At 49.1% G+C, this 14,555-nt stretch overlaps 1 protein-coding gene across 1 annotated transcript in view; it reads left to right on the top strand.

Moving 5' to 3' along the window:
* Positions 1-1,108, top strand: part of CXCL12 (C-X-C motif chemokine ligand 12) — a 28,241-nt gene extending 27,133 nt beyond the window's left edge. The window contains exon 4 of the mRNA XM_007176314.2: positions 805-1,108. Within this exon, the coding sequence (XP_007176376.1) occupies positions 805-889 (85 nt within the window). The 3' untranslated portion in view covers positions 890-1,108. The remainder of the gene's footprint in view (positions 1-804) is intronic.
* Positions 1,109-14,555: the final 13,447 nt, after the last annotated feature.

Below are 14,555 nucleotides of genomic sequence, written 5' to 3'. Positions count from 1 at the left end.
GGGAAACCACTGCTGCAGACCAGAGGTGCTCAAGTTTGAGAGATGATCAGAGGGCTTCTTAGGACACATTTCTTGGCAGCACCCCAGAGCTTCTGACTCAGCAGGCCTGGGTGACACCTAAACAGGTGCAATTCTAACGGGTCCCAGGGGATGTGCTGCTGCAGGTCCAGGACCACAGGATGACAGCGAGCCTGTGCTCTGGACCTGGGATGCTTTGCCTTGGGGAAAAGGCAAAGCCCCAGGGATTGTTTGAAAACTAAATCAAACCCTCTAATAGCTTCACACAGCCTCTGGGCCCCCATGCCTCATTATACCTGCTTTTGCCTATACCTCACCGGGCTGCCCAGGAAGCTCTCAGGGCTTGCGGGGAGAGAGTGGCACGTGGAAGTGGGAGGGGTGTCCAGAGGCAGAGGCAGGACCAGTCCTGCAGCCTTGTTGGGGCAGGTGTCCTGCCCGGTCGCTGCCTTCAGCCGTGGGCATCCTCTTCCTCTTCTCAGCCTGTCACTGTGGACCCAGCCTCTGGGTTGCTGCTCCCGCTTCCTCTCATTAACTTCTTTCGCTCTCATTTGATTAGTGGAATTCTCTGCGTGTATATGGCAGACCTCACGCTACTCACTCAGTGCCCTGCAGAGCTTGAGGGCAGTGGGCTGCGGGGGCTTTGGTTGGGAGGAACGGTCCAGGTTTAGTGAGTGTCTCGAGGACTCAGTTCCTAAGACGGTATTTAGAGACATAGCTGCCAGTAGAGGTTACTTTATAGGATGGGATTCTGGGGCAGTGTGTGGAATATCTTCTGTCACCTTCCAGACCCAGTCCCACACTCTTGGGCCTGACCTCTGCCCTGGGAACCAACCTGGCCAGCACCACTGTCGGCACCACCAGCAGGAGCTGAGGACGACGGGATGTTTATTCCCTGGAACCTTGAGCCAAGTCGTCCCGCCTCCCCCAGCCCCCCGCTCCGCTTCTGCTGATGGAAGGTGGGAACTCTGTCCCTCTGTCCAGGCCTGCTCCCTGACTCTGTATCTGGTGACTGCTCCCTCCCCTCCCCCCTCTCCAGGGGAGGTGACTCTGTGTCCCGCCTGCACTTTTGTAAGGAATTCCTTTATTAAACTCTCCTGAAATGGCGTTAACTGGAGTGTGCCGTCTCATCTCTGCTGGGACCCTGATTGCTACATTCACTTTCACATTTTCAGATTATATCTTTCCATGATGTTTGCATTTCTTGTAACAAGCCCATGTTACTTTTACAGTAGAAGAAGTAAACAGCAAGGAGAAGAAGCAAGGAAAGGCAGCAGTCAGTATGCTGCGTGGGGCGGAGAGCTGCTCCCTGACCTGGCTCACTCTGGGCCCAGGTTTCAACCCCCAAGGGGACACAGAACTGACCCAGGTCCCTGCATCTGTGCATAAAATACCCAGGGGAAGATTTTAACTCAGCGAATTATGATGATGCAAAAGGATTTGCCAAGAACGACTCAATTCACCCTCTGGAGTGAGAAGGTTATAACTTTAGTCTGCATTCATTTCAAGGTCTCCATCAAGCTCAGAGGCTACAAGGCCAGGCTTTGGAGTTAGGCAGACCCTGGGCTCCAGCCTGTGTGACCTCAGAGAAGTCATCTAACTTCTCTGAACCCCAACCTTGTCATTGGCAGAATATTAGCTGTGGAGAGAATTAAATGAGATAATATATTTTCAATCTTTAGCATAATGAGCACCCAGCAGGTCCTCAAAACATGGAGATAATTCTCATGTAATTATTATAAATGCTATTCCATACCTTGAGCAATCATGAGTACAGTAAGATGGATGATGATATACACACTTCTGGTTTTTCACATGGCATGTGTGGCAAGAGGCATTTTTGGTCCCAGTCTAGCCTGGGCTGCTTCAAGGTCTTCAGCCCCTATTCTGTCCATCCTCAGCTAAGGGTCCCGAAATACCTGAGGCCCAATTTGCTCTGCCTTGGGGTGGCAAGCCCTACTCTCAAGGGCTTTGCCACAGTTGGCAGAAGATCCGCAGTCTGGGGATCTATAGTCATTCAAAGGTCACTTCACGCACAGATGTGTTACCACCTGATGTCTGAGGAAGAAAGCTTCCCTCCAGTAAGTTTCCCAGGACTCCAGCCGCCAGCCTGGTGGTCAGTTGGGACAAGCATCTTGCTGTCGGTCACCCGAGGGCTCTGTGTCTGGCTCAGTGCGGTTTGGGGGCTGTCATCTTAAACGTTTGCTGTTCGGGAACAGTCTTTTCCTGAATGAGATTCAAGCTCAGTGCTCCCACAGGACACGGGACAATTCCCCTAGAAAGGCACCCTGTCCTCTCCGTCCATCCAACCACTCCTCCACGGTCAGAGGGCCTTAGTGGAAAAAGCACTATGTGTTTGACTGTGTCCATCAGGAGGGGGTCATCGGAGGTGAAGGTAGGAATGGTCGCCTTGAAGCTATACGTCTCCAGGCCTGAAAGACCGAAGCCACTTCCTTGTCCAACCCCTAAGGGCTGGGAGCAAAGGCTCGCACGGGAGGCTCTCGGGATGGCACTCGAAGGACAGCTGGTCCCCATGGACTGTGTCACACTCTTGTTTCTGCCCTTCCCTGGCCACTCTCCCTCTGCACATCTATGGCCCAGGTCTGTGGGAGGATCACGGAGATCATGGGTGTAGTGTCCGCGTGGCTCGGGGCTCAGCTCCTGGTGTCCACTATGCAACCCCAGGCCCGGCTGCAGGACACGTGTCCACCAGTGGGGTTCTGTACGGCACCTCTACTGGGTATCCAACAGCTCCCAGCTGCCAGACTGATCTTTAAAATATAAATTTGTTCACACCTTTCTCCCTGAGTAAAATTCTCCAATGCTTTTTTTCTGTGCCTTTATAATAAAATTCAAGCATCTCTCTAGAGCCCACGCACAGGCTCAGGAAGTTCTGCCTCTGGTTACCATCCAGTGCTCATCAAAAAACACCCCATCACCTGTTTCCTGAGATCCAATCTCCCCACCATTTCTCTGTCCCTTGACCAAGCCCCACTTGCTCTCTCCTCAGGACTAGGACGTTTGTACTTAGGGTTCCCTTGCCTGGAGCACTGTCCCCTGCATCTTCCCACACTGCCCCTCTTCACCCCCAACTTAAAGAAGTCCCCCCAGGGAGCCCTCTTCTGGTCCTCAGGCAGACCCCCTCTCCTCCTCAGTCCTGCCTGCACCCTAACTGCCCCCAACCCATTTATCATTTGACATTTTCTCCCTCATCGTCTGTCTGTGAACGTAAGCGTGTAAGGGCAGATAGCCTGTTCATTTCCACCTGTGCACCAGGCCCCTAGGACAGTGAAGAGAACATAGCAGGGATTAAATAAATAGGTGAGGATGGGTGATGACTCCCCAAGTGCCTTGCAGTGTAGAGACACGGGGGTCCTGGCTCCAGGCCAGAGAGCCCAGAGAAGCCCAGGCAGCCATGCCCCCTTTGGACCAGTTACACAACAGGGAAATAGAGGTAGGAAGTGTCCCAGCCTGGCTTCTGAAGAGTGCAGGCCCCCAGTGCACCTGACGGAGAGAGACTGGGGATGCGGGGGAAGTGGGTATTCAGAAACCGAGGACGTTCAGGTGTGGAGAGCGCTGGTGGCGGGGGACAGGTGTGGACGCTGCGGGTTTCCAGCAAGCCTGAGCCCGACACCAACCGGTGGGATGCTGGGCTTTGGAGCTAGGCGGCTTGCCCAGACCACAGCTGGCCAGGCTCAGCTGAGCCTCCCCAGAGGAGGAGAGCTGTGTAAACAGGAAGTCCACTGCCCGGACGCCGATGTGCCTTTGATAAGGGCCGAATCCTCCGAGGTCTCTTTCTCGCAAACAGTTTCTCTATTGGTTTGAAGCCACAGCTCCGGTGCAGGAAAACAAACTGGAAAGTGTGGACACTTTCCTCCTTCCTGACTCAATCTCCATGGGGTGGGGGGAGGGGGGGGAGAAGAGGAGAGGGGAGGGAGGGAGGGACTAGGAATACATGAGAAAAAGGGTGAAAAGCGGAAGAAAATAAGACTAGGAAAATGAAGGAGAGGGTGAGACACAGAGAAAGAAGCAGAGGAAGAAGCAATGGAAGAGCTGAGTGATTACGTAATTTCTCTGAAGTAAAACCAACTAAACAAAATGGAACTTTGAAAAGCTAGAGGTACTTTGAAGGGATCAACATATGAAGTTTCATAGGTTAGAACTTCTGTGGAGCCCTTGCTTGCAAACACCCGAGTCAGAAGCACTCTCTTTCCAGAAATGGGTCTCGTCAGAAATTCCGTTTTCTAGTGTGTGCTCTCTTCGGAGAAGAGAGATAAGGCAGCTTAGCGCCATCCCTGCCGGGTCTCTCCAGCCCTCTTCTCCCTGCTTCCTATCCAGTCTCCCGCACAGAGCTTATCTAGCCCAGTTGTTCCATGTAAATCGTTCCCAAGTCTCCACTCTGTCCTCATTTCACTTCCAAAATTCAGTCTCACATTTTCTATTACCACCTCCAGCCTGATGCCCCATCAACCCCTCAAACTTACTGAAATCTGGCCTCTGAGCATCAAGTAATATACAGAGATAGAAGGAATACATCAAAAATGAGAAATAGAAGGATTGCTTGGAAAGCAATTGTATTTCTGCAGTATTCCTCCACCTCCCCACACATTACTAGGTCCTTTGCATGCAGCAGGTGATCAATGGCTGTTCACTGAGTGAATAAATCGGTAAGAGACACCACCATCCACCTAAATGGAAATCACTCCCTTGTGAAGCCCAGTGAGCCCCACCCCTGCCATCCTCCCTGTCCCCTCTCTGCCTCCCCAATTCAAGTCTTCTTCTTTGAACAGTACTATGCGGTAGCATCTTCATTTGTCCCCCTCTTCAGTTTTCCTCCATTCCAATGCATTTGGCCAGCTAAATCTTTCTCAAGCCAAGGTTTGATATTTGACACGTACACATATGTCCTACTGTGTGCCTGGCCCTGTGCTGAGCATCTCACATACATGGGCTAACTTGCTCATCAAAGTCACTACGTTACGCCGGTACCCCTATTTCTCCCCCCATCCCTGTACAAGAGGAAAACTGAAACCCTCGTGCAATATTAGTGGGATTGTCGATTAGTATAGACACTATGGAAAACAGTACCTGAAACCTGAAAATAGAACTGCCATATGATCCAACAATTTCACTTCTGTGTATTTACCCAAAGAAAACAAAAACACTAATCTGAAAAGAGAAATGAACTCGTGTTCATTGTAGCTTTATTTACAATTGCCAAGATATGGAAGCAACCTAATTGTCCATCAATAGACAAATGGATAGAGAAGATGTGGTGTGTATACACACACACACACACACACACACACACACATATATATATATATATATATATATATATATATATATCTCCTGGGCCTGCTGCCTTCTCCTAGCATCCAGACTAAAAGGGGAGCTATTCCTCAGAGCTCACTATGAACGTTCCTTAAAGAGACATCATCACCAGGGAACTCCATCTGACCAGCTTGCGCCCAGGGAGGTCAGTATGTCCAAACCCTTTCAAAAGAATTCCAGAGCAGAAATAAATAATTGCTCTTCCAATACGCACTCTGATTTTATTGCCAGTTAAGTAATTTTGGTGTTTTTAAACTTTGGATTCATTACTCCAGGTCATTAAAAATAATCGTGAGCTTCAACATGCAGTACACTAATTAAGAGTTCGTGGCAGATTACTGTCATTTCCTTCAAGTCCCTGAAATCCAAGTTCTCTCTTTCCCCAATTTATTGAAATTCGAAAGCACGTCCTGTGTTCTGTCAAGTTCCAGGTGACCCTGTATTAAGAAGGCACTTTTTGGGTGGGATGAGTGGTTGGTATGAATCTGACTGTAAGAACAGATTGATTAATTTTTAAAAGTATAGGACATGTAATTTTTTAACCTTTCAGAGTCCCCCCACCCCCTAAAAAAGTCATGGGATTCTTCCCCCAAAGAGACCCAGGGACAACTTAACAATGTACAGGCAATTCAGAGGAATCTATGTTAGTATGATGCTTCCAAGCCTCACCTTGGAAGAAAGTACAGAAAGTTAAATGCAAGAAAAGTTATGCCCTGAAGCTACGCTAGTTTAACTAAGAAATGAGATGTGGCAGGTCGGGTTGGGAAGCTAGATCTGGGCAGCTGCCACGTCCAGGTTCACATGTGGCTGGCACCCTGTGGAGGCACTCTTAACTGCCCGTGCACCCACGGCTGCCCTGTCCTCTGCCCCTGGGGCTCTGCCTTTTCAGACCGACAGTCTCCAAAATGTGGGGTGAAAGGGCTGGTCCCTGAGCAGTGCAGAGGAGAAGTGTGCATGCATTCGGAAGGCTGTAGCTGATCTACACGCCCCAAGATCTCAGTAACCTTCAAGGCAGCCCTAAGATGCATGATTGCTGCATGTCCAAGGCTTTCAAGTTCTCATCTGTCTTTTTCTCTGCAGTAGGGCTTGCTAAATTGTGTACATATTTCTGGGTTGGTAAGTTAACTTTGAATCTTGGTTCTTTCATCCAAGGCATTTGAAATTCCTCCCATCTACATGCGGTCAAAGTCTTGATCAGAACTTCTATAGTGGACCAACGTCTCAAATGCCCTTCGGCACCTCAACCCTTCTTCCCCTAGTCTGCAGGTGATGAGAGAGACCTGGGCGACAGGTCTTGTTGAGGACTAACTTGCATTCTGTCCCCTTCTTTCCTTTAGGACGTGTCTTTTAATTCCTTCACTATTGCCATGGATTTCTTCCGTACTGTTCAAGTTTTTTAGGTGCCTTTTAAGAAATGGCACCAAGAGCTGAGTTTGGACTAGAAAGCAGGACTCTGAGACTCCCCGCTCCCTCAGGGGAAAAGGTGGAATCAAGGATTCCCCTTTATCTAATTCATTTGACAGTCATCCTTGCCTCTCTCAGCTGGATTGTGACTCATTTACGCCCCATGTGGAAAGGGTGCCCCATGTTGCCCACTGCAATCCTATTTTCATATCTTAGAGATACACCAAGGTTCTAATGACATATTTCCAAACATTCTTGCTCAGAAAAGTTTAAAGAGAAAGGATGAGCCTAGAGTCCTTCTGCAGGCGGGATGCAGAGAGCCAGATTTTCCATCCCCTTGTTCCCTCCACTCAACAAAAGTGGACATGGCTCTTTACACCGGTCTGGGCTGGGCGGTGGAGTCCGGGAAACAAATAGCCTGCTCCTTTCTCTTCCCTTCCTAAAGAAATGCATTTCCCTCCAAAGCAATCTTATTATTTGTGTATGTTCCCAGTGTCCTTCATTACAAGTGGCTCACAGCCAGCTCAAGGGAAACTGTGAAATTCACAAGAGAGCCCTTGTAGATGGAAAGAAACACTCACTAACTCAAGTAATTATGATGTTTTTTTTCTTTTTATTAATAGAGTAACCCCCGACGTAGCCTCAGCTAAGTAATTTATCAAATATAAATTCCAGAGCCTATATATAACTGGATTCCTTTTAAAGCTTTAAAGTGATCCATCCTATAGACTTCTTTTGTTGAGGGTTCAGTGGAACATGAGAAGATGAAATGAGGGGAACTTGGGAGTTAATACTTTAAAACTGAGATTTCTTGAGCTGGTTCAGAGAAGGCTGTATTTCTGGGGAAGGAAAACAAAGAAAGATGAGACAGGAAGAGGTGAGAAGTCTTAGTATTTGGTGTAATGAGTACTGTTTGGGGAGCTATAGGCTTTCAGCCATGCCAACAAAATCCTCCCTCAGCAATATTTGAGGACTACGTAGGAATATTTCTCCTAAAGATGTGAGTAGTTCAGTTATGTATTACTGTCCACCAAACCATCCCAAACACAGTGACATAAAGCCACTTCACCACCACTTCACTGTGCTCATGGGGTCTGTGGCTCATGAGCGTGAACAGGGAAGAAGGGGGTGACTGGTCTCCCCTCCATGCACTTGGGGGCCTCAGCTGGAAAGAACTGAATGGGCAGGAGTGATTCTCACAGCTGAGGGCTGAACTGGAGTCAGCTGGAGGTGCCTTCTCTCAATGTCTGGCACCTGGGCTAGACGGCCGGCAGGTTAAGCTCCACTGTGACTGCCAACCACGGCACGAAGGCCTTGCCTTTCCATGTAGCCTTTCTTGGCCACTGGATTCCAAGTGAAAGGACCTGTGATGGTTAATTTTATGTGTCAACTTGACAAGGCCATAGTACCTAGATATTTGGTCAAACACTGTCTGTATGTCACTGTGAAGCGTTTTTTTGTTTTGTTTTGTTTTGTTGTGGTTTTGGTTTTGGGTTTTTTTAGGTGAGATTAAGATTTAAATCAGTAGACTTTGAATAAAGCAGATGATCTTCCATAATGTGGGTGGGCCTCATCCAATCAGGTGAAGGGCTTAAGAGAAAAAGACTCACCTCTACCAAAGAAGAGGGAATTCTGCCTCCAGACTTCCCTGGAACTCAAGACTGTAACATCAACTCTTCCCTGGGTCTTCAGCCTGCCTATCCACCTACCCTGCCGATTTTGGATTTGCCAGGCTCCACAATCAGGTGAGATAATTCCTTAAAACATGTTATTAGTTCTGTTTATTTGTTCTGTTTCTATTAGTTCTGTTTCTCTAGAGAACCCTAACACCTAGGGGCTCAAGAGGGACAATCCCGAGAGACCTAATTGGAAGGCTGAAGCATCTGGACCTTTTCTGGCTGAACCCCAGAAGACACAGAGCGTCACTGCTCCATGCTCTGTTGGTTAAGCCCAGATTCAGGGGGAGGGGGTGTAGACCACCTCTCAACAGGAAGCGTGTCAAGGAATGTGGGTCCATGTCTTCCAGCCTGCCCACTATAAAATCCACAAAGGCCCTTTGAGAACTAGGATCAGACACAGGGTAAAGTTTCCCGATAATTATCTAAGGAGCCAGAGGAAGTACAGATTGAAGATCATGTCTGTGCCAAGAGCCCCGGCATCATCACACAGCCTCTGAATGCATTTCCTTACTGGAGACAAGAGGGGATGGTCAAGGTCACATTTGTCCTAGGTCTTGGGTAGGACCAGCCGTCAAGAGAACTGCTGCCTTGCTCTGAGCTTTGGGAGAAGCCTGTGGCTTGTGTACCATGGGTCTAATCTGTGTGACAGAGTAGACAACTTGGAAGAGGGCATATAGGCAAAACCTAAAATTTTATTGTGGGTCAGGTTGAGGGGATGGCCGAGTGCATGCACCCCAAGACGCCTCCTCTCAGTGTGCTTACTGTATAAGGTTGTACTCAAACTCAAACTCTTCGTTGTCTCATTTAACTTTTCAAATAAGCATGTAGAGTAGTTATCCGTTGTTGCTGAACCAGTCACCCCCAGATCTAGTGGCGTGCGGCAGGAACAATCATTTCGTTACCCATCCTCGTGGCTCTGGGTGGACTCAGCTCAGCTGGCAGCGCTCCATGGACGTGTCTCAGGCGGCAGTGAGGGCCGAAGTCACCTGAGGCTCACAGGTCTGGCTGCTGAGGCTGTCGCGGAACATCCACTGGGACCGTCAGCTGGAACATCTGCATTGGTCCTTCATGGAGAGTGATTGGGTGCCGAGAGGGAGCAGCCCAAGAGAACCAGGCAGAAGCTGGCCGGCTTCTTGTGACCTCACTTCGGAATCACGTAGCATCACTTCACTGCATTCTATCAGCTGCGAGCACCACTGAGTATCAAAGCACTTTCAGACATGCTAAAGACCATTGCAGGTTATTATTCCTCTCCTTTTACAGATGAGGAAACTAAGATCTGGAGAGGCTGCGGTGAGTGTGGTGGTTCACACAGCTAGTAAGCAGCAGGGAGGAGACTTGAATCGGCTCAGCTACACCCTGCCTCTGTGTGAGCCCACGTTGTAGCAGGGCACATAAAACACAGACGTATAGGACCAGACATTGAGGTTGAAATTGATAAGCACTAGAAGAAAGGAGCTGATAAATTATTCTAAGGGCAAAGAAGGAATGAACCTGTCCTGCTCAGAGAAGTAAGGAAAGGCTTCCTGAAGCAGGTGGCTTGGAGCAGAGGGGGAAGGATCTGTGTAAGACACAGATGTACAGAGAAGCTGGGGGAACGGTGGGGAAGGTGGAGAGGCACAGGCATTTGTGGCAGAGACACAGGATGAGTGGATATGCAGAGGCAAGAACACACGTGGCGGCCCTAACTGTTAACAGCGGAATGTGCATAAGACATTTCATGGAAGTAGATGCAGGACACGAGGACTGCCACCTGATGATGAAAGGGCTGGAATGCCAGGTTGAGGCCTTTGGCTTTTATTTAAAGCTGAGCTTCTCAAAGTGTGATCCCTGGACCAGCAGCCTGGGCAGCACAAGCACCACCTGGGAACTTACAAGAAATGCAAATTCTCAGTCCCACCCCAGACCTACTAAATGAGAAACTCTGGGGAGGGGGCCCAGCAAGCTCTGAGGCAGGCTCTTGTTTGAGACCCTCTGCTCCCAAGTACTGGGGAGTCCCGCAGCAGTTTTGAGCAAGCCAGTACTGTGATCTGAGATCCTCTTAAAGCAGATTGCCCTGGTTGTGGTGTGTTGGGCAGGCTGAAATGAGAAAGCAGATACTTGTCTCCAGGAAAGAGGTCATGTACAATCGGACAAGTGCAGGCGGAGTGGAGGATGGGGCAGAAGTGATGGGCGAGGCACCGGGACAGGCAAAGCCCTGGGACTTGGAAACTGGTGAGGGCTGTGAGCCCTTCCTCACATCATCCCCTCCAAGGACAAATAGCTAACAGGCACAGTTGGGCTATTTAGAATTTGTCTAAATATTTGAACCACGTGGCCCAGGAACCTAAGTATAAACTGAGGACCCAGGGGTTGGATTACAGACGCGGTTTCCTGTTACACAATCAAGCTACTCTCTGCAGTTTTCCTGGGGGAAAAGCATTGCTTGGTCCAGCATTTTCTTCTTCATGCTTCATTACAAGGTCTGTTGGTTCCATCACGCTGTTGCAGAATGGGTTTAATAATATGAACTATCACATATGGTTGAAAATTAAATAATTCCTGCAAACTCAATATACATTAGCTATTTTAATTATTATCATCCTTGCTGTCATCATCATTATTCATTTATTAAAGATACATTTTCTGTGCACCTACCGTGTGCAAAGCACTGAGAACGTAGTGGTCCATCCTCTGGGTCGGTCTATCCTTTACTGAGAGTTCACCTGTGAAACAGACAAGAACATGGATCTTAGACTCTAAAAAATTGGGTTTGAGCTTTAAGTTTTGTAAAGTCTTAACTTTAATCTTGGTAAACCACATCTCTAGGCTTGTTTAGTCTTCCGCAAATGGAATTAAAAGTCTTGCCTTGCTTCACAAGACTGTGTGAGGATCAAATGAGAAAAAAAAGGGAAGACCGTTCTTTACTTTTTAATCATAGTCAAGGCTATACATCCTCAGAGAGATGCCGCAGAATCAGTGCTTCTTGCCCCTTCCTCCCCCATCCGCACATCCCCCTCAGCTCCCAGGCCACGTCCATTCCTGGTGCCTCCCTCTCTCTCCCTGCTCAAGGCCCAGTTCCCCACTGGAGTGTTGCAGATTTCATTGTCTCTTTTTCTGGGCTGTCCCCAGCTGCCCTTCCAATTCAATGAAAGCCAATTAAGTCACAAATCAATTGGCAAAATGACTAATTCAGTGATCATATATATAAATAAACAGATCTGTCAACAACTTGTTTCTTTTGATTCTTTATTGAGACTTTGGCAATCTTACTGGAAGTGATGATTTTATCAGCTTATTGATGTTTTAAGGGACGTTTCTCTTGTGCTGCTGTAGGGATCCTGGAGGGCACCGGGACGTAAAGGAATTCTCTGAGGGAGGAAAGGCAAAGGCAATCAGCACATGGATCCCCCCGGACTGCCTGACTCAGAGAGGGAGGGGCTGGCAGTATCAGCAGAATATAGAGGCCCCAGAGCCCAGACTCCTACAGCTCTCTTAGGCCCTGCCAATCCATCAAATATAAGTCGCTAGAGACTTTAATAAATATTTTGGTAAATCTGCCAAGTTTGCAGATTTGAAATACTGAAACATTAAAACATTAAAAGCTTTAAATTTAAAACATTAAATTAGCCCTCCAGTGCCCAATGGTCCAGTCACCCATCAGGGTGTGGTCGACTGGTTTTTAGGGACTTGTTGAGGCCCAGACAGACATTTCCGAGTGGACTTTCAGCACATGTGGCCGAGCCTGGTCTTCAGCGCACTGCGATTAGCCTTGTCTCTGGCAGTCGCCTGGCTCTGACTTGCGCCTGCAGACCTGCTCACTGACCAATGTTTCAGCAGAAGCCACAGAAGCAAAATGGGGGGGAACTGCTCTCCAGGACTCCACACCCGAGTGGGATTGGTACCACCTGGAAAAATTCTGGCCTGAAAATGTCTTAGGTAACATCTCTTCTCTTCCTCTGTCTGAACCTTCCTAAAGCTACCATTTTCCCCACCTGTTTCAACACATTTTCTTTTCCAAGCCGAGAATGAAGGTCAGAGAACTTTCTCCGTTAGTAAATGTCCTCTGTGTATGCTCAGCTTCCAGGCTGGGCCCAGAGTGGCTGGCCGGCTGACCTTCACCACCCTTCCTGCCTTGCATCTGTGACTGCGTTAGCACTCCTGGGGGCCTGCGCCTGCCTACGTGATCCACCAGCTGCGGTTCCACTGAACCTGTGTGCACTGACCGCTGTAGCATCTCTTACCAGGAGTAAGGTGGGGTTCCCAGAGTGGAGGTGGCCACGAGGTTGCCGTGGGCTCCCCTGGGCGGGGCTGGAACCATCTTGCCCTCCCCTGAACCTCCTTAGGAGGAGGAAGAGGAGGAGGGGAGTATCTGATAGAAAGGGTGACTGCTGAGGTCTTGTCCTCAAATTCTGCACAGCGAACCTACCCCTGCCAGGGTGGTGGGCAGTGAAGGGGACGCCCTATGGTTTTGGGTATTGTTTACCTCTGGGGAAACTGAGGGCTGTAGGCCAGGAGGAACATGCTGAAGACACGTGTCAGTAAGAGACGAAGGTGAAAGTGAACAGTGGGATTCTGAGCCGCTCCATCAGCTGTGCTGGGTGTTTCTGCTGGGTCTCTCCAAGCCCACTTGCTTCTTACTCTACCCAGCAGAGAAACTGGCTAAAACTCCAACCTGATGTCTCAGGTCCCACTTCACCTCCCAGCATCCCCTCGTCCTTGAGGACAATTCCCAAACTCCTCAGTTTGGCATATGTGGCTTTAACTATTGGAGCCCTGGCTGTGTCTCTGGCCTGACCACCTACTTTGGTGTTTTACTAAACCACAATGTCACTGCCACTTGTGTGTCTTCTCACATGCTGGACCCCTTGAATGAATGACCCCCACCTTGTTTCAAGGCTACGTCTTACCCAGTGTATTTGTCTGTCAGGGCTGCCATAATAAAATACCACGGTCTGGGTGGCTGTTACAACAGATATTTATTCTCTCACAGTTCTGGAGGCTGGAAAGACCGAGGTCAAAGTGTGGGCAGGGTTGATTCCTTCTGAGGGCCATGAGGGAAAAGTTTGTTCCAGGTCCCTCTCCTTGGCTTGCAGATGACCACCTTCTCCCTGGGTCTTCACAAGGTCTTTCCTCCGTATGTACATGTCTCTGTCCCAACCTCTGTTCCTTATAAGGACACTGGTCATGTTGAATTAGGGCCCACCCTAGTAACCTTCTTTTAACTTACCTCTTTAAAGGTCTTATTTCTAAATTCAGCCACATTCTGAGGTATTGGGGGTTAGGACTTCAACATATGAATTTTGGAGGACACGGTTCAGCCCAAATCACCAAGCCCCAAGTAGGGAAGTAATTGCCCTGGTTTGAAGGGGATTGAGGGGTTTTCTACAACGTGAGACGTGGATGCTAAAACTGGGACAGTCCTGAGCAGACCAGAGCCGTTGGTTCCCCAGCCCTAAATCTCCGCGGGTGGGGCTCCCCGCACGTCTATCGCGTCCTCCATCCCATTGTTCTCCCGAGCGTCTCTGCCCGCCTAGTAGGAACTCCTTGCTTACTCATCTTTGCATATACCTAGCCTAATTCGGTGTTCATATATGCAGAGGAACTGATAAATAGTCCCTGATTATGTTCCAGACTCTTCCTTCCCTCATTCCTGGAGTGCCTCTCACTCTCCCCCTTTTAACTTGCAGTTTTTATATCAGACCCACGATAAAGGCTCAGCTTGAATGCAGAAAACCATTCCAGATTTGTCCACCAGAGCTGACTGGGAAGGTTTCTCCACCATTTGTGCATGGCCCTCCCCATCTGCTGTCCTCTGCCTTGGGCTTGGTTATGTGACAGGAGGCTTGGCTGTGAATGTGTCTCAGCCTCTCCAAAGGCTTGAGTGCAGGAAGCAAGCCCAGCCCCTCCCCAAGGTGACAGTGCTTGGTCGGTTAGACCAACGGTGCTCAGAAAGCTGGTCCTCATCTCGGGTTGTTTTGTTCTCTCAGAGTCTGAGAAGTAGGGGTCCAGAGAAAGTCAACGGCCTGGGCAGGTCACACAGGGGCAGTGGTGGAGGTGGGAGTTTGCATTTCCAGTTGCAAATCTGTGGCGGGTGGCTGGACTCCCCTGAACACCAAGCCGGGTGACCTCTGGGCCCACCTC

Source organism: Balaenoptera acutorostrata, chromosome 16 (assembly GCF_949987535.1).
Source record: "Balaenoptera acutorostrata chromosome 16, mBalAcu1.1, whole genome shotgun sequence".
Lineage (NCBI taxonomy): Eukaryota > Metazoa > Chordata > Mammalia > Artiodactyla > Balaenopteridae > Balaenoptera > Balaenoptera acutorostrata.
The sequence above is the reverse complement of the archived record's forward strand: the minus strand, read 5'-3'. Positions and strand labels throughout refer to the sequence as shown.